At 40.9% G+C, this 7,500-nt stretch overlaps 1 protein-coding gene across 5 annotated transcripts in view; it reads left to right on the plus strand.

Moving 5' to 3' along the window:
• The window catches only part of EBF3 (EBF transcription factor 3), a 122,843-nt gene that overhangs the window by 73,556 nt on the left and 41,787 nt on the right, over positions 1–7,500 (plus strand). For 3 of the 5 annotated variants that reach the window (XM_055816465.1, XM_055816448.1, XM_055816453.1), the window contains exons 7-8: positions 3,087–3,168; positions 6,169–6,313. In XM_055816465.1, coding sequence (XP_055672440.1) covers positions 3,087–3,168; positions 6,169–6,313 — 227 coding nt within the window. The remainder of the gene's footprint in view (positions 1–3,086; positions 3,169–6,168; positions 6,314–7,500) is intronic. The other 2 variants (XM_055816449.1, XM_055816458.1) reach the window with 1 other exon arrangement.

Here is a 7,500-nt window from a genome sequence, read left to right on the forward strand (position 1 = left end):
GTAAATTTTATCTTAAAATAGTGAAGTCTTGTGGTAGGTAATACATTTTAATTAAGATGGTAGCAGTCCCCATTCTAGCAACGTGAAAAAAATCAAAGCAAAGGAACATCACAAAGACTGCATTTTTCTCCATATCAGTATTTTAGAAGCAGCTTAGTATGTTTAGGAAGTCTGTTCTGCAAGACTGTTTTATTAAAAAAGACTCCAGTGTGTGCGCACAATACAAAATACAGCAGGGCAAGCCAAATCTTTCTCCAATCAAAGCCATTCTCATTCTGCTGGTAGCAACGAAGTTTGAGACTTGACCAAACGGAGCTCTGATCCAGCTCCTTGCTTCTTGCTGTGCCACAGACATCTTGTCTCAGGAGCACAGGGCTCGCAGAGCAAGCACCTGGCCCTGTTCTCTCTCTGGTAAAGATGGATTCCTAACACCCACGGTCCTTGTTGGTCAGCTGAGAGGAACGACCAAGTCAGTCATCTTCTCCTGGCAAGGTGTGGGAAACGCCCTGCCTGGGAACATGGTTGTTAACTTACGTTGACTTCCTCTGAAAAACTTGTGTCGATGCCACCTGTGCACCATCAGCTCTCTGAAAACACAGATTAAAAGAATGAAATGAAATATCTCAGTATCAAGGAATGTAGCAGAGCTGAAATATGAGTACTGCTTGTGTTCGCCCCAGCCTTGTGGCTTCAATATTTAGCCCAGTCCTCAGGATCATCCTAGCAAATTTGAAGATGACCAGTTCCGCCAAGCATGGGTCCTTTTCACCGAATAATTAAACAAATACCGGTTCCAGTTGAGGTTTAGTGAAAAGGTGCTTTAATGGCCCTTTTCTTTTGGACATGATGTGAGTTCTCTTTATAGAAACAATTCATCATGAATGCTTGACGTTAAAAACAACCCACGAGGAGCAATACTTAGCATTCCTAGTGCACAATTCATTGGAGAATTTCCGAGCAATTTACAAACATTAGCTCAATAAGCCTCACAACACCCATTTAAGATCAGAAAAAAAAAAAATAAATAAGATACTCCTCTTCAGCCTGGCTGTGGCACTAAGGAGCTATAAAGCTGGAGACTCGCCCCAGCTCCTGACTCCCCAGTGCCTGGTGGTCCTGTGCTGATGTCGGCATCAGCTGGTCCTTGCACATCATTGCAGTCTGTGCAGCAGAAGGTGTACAAAAAATTAATAGAGACATGACAGAAATGCCATTAAGTTTAGCTTATACTCAGCTGATCTGGAGATCAAAAGTATCGTGGAAAAAAAACAACCCCAAACCCAAGGCAGATAAAACTCAGGTGAGGGTGTGACTAACAAAGATGCAGTTTTGTGGAGTCATTGATAGTGTCTCTTCAACACTGTCCAGAAAACCTGAGTTCAGTTGAGGATCCGAGCTAGAAGATCATGTCAACCACAGCAGAAATCCAGCTCTCTTCCAGCTCAACAGCTAAAAGTCTTTTACAGATTTTGCGATAGGAAGTTTTAGAGCACCGTGCATTCAGCTGAACTGACAGCATTGATTTATTTATGTACAGTTTCAGTAAACCTAATCGTTTCCCTACTTGCTTCTGATAGAGATCGCTCCTTCAGCTTTAGCATCCCGTATTAAGATTAGGGTCCTGCGCAAGTTTGAACTGAAAATGAAGAGCTGTGATTAAAAGCACCAGTTTGGGATAGGGGGAGACTCCCATAATGCTCCTGTCCGAACCTTGAAGGTCTGCAGGAGCAAGTGCGATGTGGTGCAGCCGTGATTGTACTTTCTATTGGCTGCAGTTGGGCTGTGTTGGATGCTGAAGAAGGGAAGAAGGGCCTGGTTTGCCTCCTGCCAGGAATGCTGTTGGCACACAGAAACTTCTGTGAAGCATATACAGTGAGAATAGCCACAGTCACTTTGTAAAGATTGGCATCAATAAATAATAGCTGTTCATATTCTAAGTGTAAAAGCTCTGCCTAACCTCGCTATTCAGCTTGTATGAAGTTGGGCAGCACAACTGGACTGGAGCATCTGAGAAACTCGGGGTGAGGAGAAAGTCCTGAGCCTTGCTAGTCGTTAGCTGTCAGCCATTAGCCACAAAGCAGACCCACAGAACATTTTTTTAATTATGAAGCATGAAAACACACCTACATAAAGAAAAGAGACTGTGTTAGGCTGTGAACATCCTCCTGTGCCAGGGCAGGATGGTGAGGGTCCCCCCATCCTGCATAGCCTGCAGGGTACAGACTTCCCATATCAGCTCATTGCTCCAGTACAGGAGGGTGACATAAAGGAGTTTGCATCTTCCCAAGCTTTTCCCCTTTCTAAAAGTGCATGCTGTGTTCCCAGGAGGCAGTGTTGCTACAAAAACAGTTTGTGGGGAGATGCCTAGATGATAAGGGTTAGTCCTAAATAATTGCTGGTTGCCACTCAGCAAAAATAAGCTGGCTTTCCATCCCCGGGTAGAGTGACTCCTTACAGTTAAAGGCTGGCAAAGGTTGAAGAGGTCGTAAGACAGAGCCTAATTTGCCATGTTCCTTTCCTTTCAAAAACAATGAGGGAACTGGGGCCTTGCCGGTGGGCAGATCCTGCCTGGATCTCCCTGGAGTCAGCAGGAGTTGGATCGAGTCCCTTTGAATAGCGAGAGTTTCCAAACCGGAGGCAAAGCCAAGTGTTTTTCAGAAGATTGATCATTCATTACCTTGGAATTTTCGACATAGAGGTCATTACTGCTAATATAAGTTGTGAAAAAAATAAAACATATTAAAAAAATAAAGACAAATTCTCATCTGGTGTAAGTCATTGCCTTTGAATTTAATGAGTCATTGAAATCAACTTTCCCACACCGAGCTAAGGATATGGCCTGGAGTCAATACATTTGTAGTTGTTGAAAAATTAAAAATATAAATTTGCCTTTCCCTGGCAATAATGTTCTGTTTATGACAGAGATCTCATGCTTTAAAATAAGTTCATTAACTAATGGGAAAGTAATATTTCACTACCAGTAATCTTTTGGGTATAACTATTTATGATTAAATTTTATTAAACTTTTTAAAAATTGGATTTACATTTTGATGAATCTAATAGATTTCAATTTTGTATCTTTATAGATTCTTTCTAAAGTTTTTCCTCAAGTGCAATCAGAACTGTTTGAAGAATGCAGGCAACCCGCGAGACATGCGAAGATTCCAGGTACAGATGCCTCTTAAAGAATAAACGCTATGTGAAAGACTTACTCACATCTTCATCTTGAACTCTCTTTTTATGAAAACCCAGTAGCAGTGCTCCTACTTAGTGTAGTTCCAGTGCTGCGTGCCTTTAAAAAACCCGTGCTGTTGGTGTTTTATGTTTCCCCCACAAATTTGAATGGTGGTTCTTGGGACTTGCCGAGTTCGGCAGTGGACTGTAATGGATGAATGCTGATGCCAGTGGGTCTCTCCTCAGGACGTAATTCCCCAGCTTTCCTTCACGCTAGCAGCTTGCGTTGTAGTGTGGTGTATGCTCAGAGGGGGAGGGGTTTTACCTATGTAGACTGAGTAGCGTTATCTTACTAACAGACATGACCGTGGAGCGCAGTGAAGTTTGGATCTCACACAGGGGTTTTTCCTATTCACAACTTGTAAATCCAGCAGTGGTGGTCCAACCCACATATCTTTATTCCAATTGTGTTAGAAAATGTTTAATACTTCACTTTCTCCTTACAGCTTTTGAAATATCCTGTAGTGAATCATAACACTACAGAGACAGCTGACATGATGGACAAATGATTTCCTCCATATTTGGGGTCATTTGAAATACTTGTTAGGAAACATATGCCTTTTATTTCCAAATACTTCAGAGTGATTCATATTTGAGACTAATAATAAAGTAGTATTGACATGTTCAAAACTTTCTTATTTTTGAGAAGCATAACTTGTGGTTAAAGTTGATAGCAAAACATGTGACATCTGTTTTCATGCACAGCCAACCAACCGGCGAAGCCAGCACCCTTGAGCCAGCCAACAGAAAAGATCTGTAGCTGGAAAAAATATTTCTTCAAAACAATTGAGCCAAGCTTCCATTTTTCATGCATCTCAGCTTCACGTGGCATTGGTGATATTGATCCATCTGAACAGAACAGAAGGTCAAACCTGGAATGAGTGGAAATGTCCTCTTTGTCTCACCGATGACTAAATGAAGCATCAGTCATGAGTGATCTTGTGGTCGACAATGGAGCCAGTAGGCACTAGAAAGACTTTCCTGGGTCTCTTTAGCTAATCTTCCTGCCTCTCAGAAGGTTTAACTGGACTTAACAGTATGTCAGATCTTGAACAATATTTTTAACTGGTTTCACTGTCTCCGCACCTTTCTTTAGGTGCACTGCAGGAATAAGCCGATATAACAAAGCATAGCATGTCTACTCTCTTTTGCTGAACTACGGTATTTTCCCTTGGTGACTGACCTATATATACATGACAGAACAAAAATAGTTGTCATTTTTATGTACACCTTTCTCTGTCTTTTTAATACACCGTGTTCTAGGAAACAAATCCAGAAACCTTTGCTGAAAATCACACTTGTGTGTTTTGCAATATTTCTTAAAGTCTCGGAATCTTATTGAAATTGAAAGCAGATAGCCCAGTGGCTTGGCAGCAGCTCTGCGGCCGAGGTGAGTGTGCAACCTCAGCACTCTCCGAAGTGGATGTTGACAGGAGCGAAAGTGTCCACTTCTGGGAGGAGAAAGATAGGGAAGCAGAGCAGCCTGGCAGAGAACTGCCCTCGGGCTGTTCTAAAGGGTACCGCAGATGGCTGTCTCAAAGGAGGCAGGATACACAGAAAAGGTGCTGTGATAGCTGAAAGCTAATTATGGGTTGTGAATAAGAAACAGGATCAGAGGTGATCCAAAACACAGAAGCAGACAAGAATTTTCTTCTGATGCCTTGGACCAGCTCTGTGCAAAAGGAGGCTAGTTTTCCCCCTTCCATTTCTGTTTGTTAAGCGTTTGGGTATAGGAGCTGGCGTGAGAACCCCGGCAGTCGTTTCTGTTATATCCAAAAGTACAATAAATGGAAGGAGAACGCTAAGATTTGTACCAGCTTTTACTGCCGTCACGGCAAGGGCTGATAGGGCCTAACCTAGCCACTGACTTTAAGGACTCTACTGATGGTAAACCCCAAAGAAAATGCTGCGGTGATTACTTCATTTAGAAAACCTGGAACCGACCCCACAGGGCCCATGCTGGAGTATTTAAATAAGATGTAAATGTCTCTCTGGGATAATAGCGATCGACCTACGAAGCCGTGTTCCCCGCAAACACGGGCGCATCTCACGGTTTCCTCTTTGGCTTGTGTTCATGCGGTATCATTTCCGGAAGGAGTTTCACAACTCCATTGTGTAGGTGTTTTTATCGGGAAGGTTGTGCGTTTTGCATATGTTCCTTTTCCATTTTCTACTGAGAAGCAGCTGGAAGCCAAAGAAGGCCCTATCCATCATCTCTTCTATGGCCGGACTCTGAACCTGGACACAAGAATAGGAGCCTTTCACTCAAAAATAAAGGAGGAAATTCCATTGACATACCAGGGTCAATCACCATCCAAATGAACTTGAGAAGGGATACTTTTCATGGATTGAAAACACTTTCACTATTCATATTCAAGTCGGTCTTTTCAGATGCAAAAAAGTTCATTATCAGACATTAAATGTAATTGTAAAACTGACCTGGAGATCATTTACTGAAGAAAAAATGGGGAGTTACCATAGTTCTTGATTTATTAAGCTTTTTTTTTATTTGGAATCCTCACAACCCTTCATTTGAAGACAGTCTCAAGTGAACAAATTTTAATTAGATAAACTATCTAATCAATATATCAACAGATCAATCAAAACAGCAGCTTTTAAAATGAGTGGCTAGAGGGGTGTTTCTGAAACTAATGGCTAGAAGAATATTTCCCTGAATTGAATTCATTTGTTAGCATAATAGGAGATTAAACTCTAATTAGTGTAGCAGGTTCTGAAGAGAAACAATTGTGAGTTAAAAATCACCAGTGTTAGCCACATAAACAAAGATGTATTCATAGTTGTCACTCACTTCATTTAAAGTGAAAAGTAGCAGGCTGTGGTGGTGTTTTGTCTCAAAAGAAGATCTGATTCTGTATCTATGTTTGCGAAAGTATGCAGGATTTTTTAAATTTTGGGTTTTGTTTTCTCTTTCAGGTTGTTGTATCAACAACAGTCAATGTGGATGGCCACGTGCTGGCTGTCTCAGACAACATGTTTGTACACAACAATTCCAAACACGGGAGGCGGGCTCGCCGCCTTGACCCCTCAGAAGGTACGGCCCCTTCTTATCTGGAAAATGGTAGGCACACATTTACATGTCTTTTTTTATTTGCAATGCTTTTTTTTTTTTTTCCCACCATACTTTATGTTGATACACTACTAAGTTTACTTTTACATCATTTCTTCTCGCATCCATCAAACCACCCATTAAAAAAGTCCCTTAGTATTTCTCAGCCCTTGTCAACTAGAATACGGGCACTTCTGAATTTGCTTCTGACTTCTTTCCTTATTTAATACTTAGAGTTTTGCAGTCACAACCAATTTTTCATCTTTTTCTTTTTCTTTTTTTTTTTTTCAGTCTTGTTTTGCTTGCAGCTTTTTCTTGCTATTTAATTTGACTTGATTTTATTTTGGCTTGTCATATTCCTTGATCCAGAGGTACAGTCTCAGGTTATGTATGCAAGTTTAAGTGGATGGTAAAAACATGACCGAATCTGTAAAGAATTTACTGTGAGGTCAATTTCCTGTGGCTGGGCCTTACTGCAGATTACGGCAGGAGGGGGTTTGTATGAGAAAAACAGCATAAAATGTTTTTCTTCAGACTGACTCAATGTGATTGACTTCTTGCCTGAACTGCTAAAAGAAGATAGTCTGAGATGAAGAAGAGAATGGAAAGTGTCTCTGAAAATCCAGAATTGTGAAATACTATCTTTGTGGAGCCCATCAGCCTCCGAATCACTTGCACACAATTGCAGCTGCGCTCGTACACGTGCACACATTTATTTATTCTCCCACAATGTCCCAAATAATAATTCAGATTTAAATACCACTTTGTTTGCACTGTAAAAAGCATCATCGTAGATACAACCCGGCTCTCAGGTAACCTGTTTTTTAATAAAATTAGAATCAAATTGAATGGAATCAAATAGAATGGAACAGAATAGAATATGTTTAGTTGGAAAGGACTTACAATGATCATCTAGTCCAACTCCCTGACCACTTCAGGGCTGACCAAAAATTAAAAGTGTAGGGGTCAAATACATCGTCAGTTCTTAAAGAGAATTCTCAAAACCACCGTCATTTGACGTACAGTCTCATGGCCAGGCCATGCACATCAATTTTGATGGGGCTTCTCTTGCGAGTTGTTACTAACATATTGACAGGATCATGGCTTTTTACACTAATAAAATTAATTAAAGTAATAACAGAATACTAAGCTGCTAATACAATCATTGTCATTTTAAGTTTCAAATAGTATTTACCAAT

This window comes from Falco peregrinus, chromosome 1, assembly GCF_023634155.1.
Source record: "Falco peregrinus isolate bFalPer1 chromosome 1, bFalPer1.pri, whole genome shotgun sequence".
NCBI classification, from domain to species: Eukaryota; Metazoa; Chordata; class Aves; order Falconiformes; family Falconidae; genus Falco; species Falco peregrinus.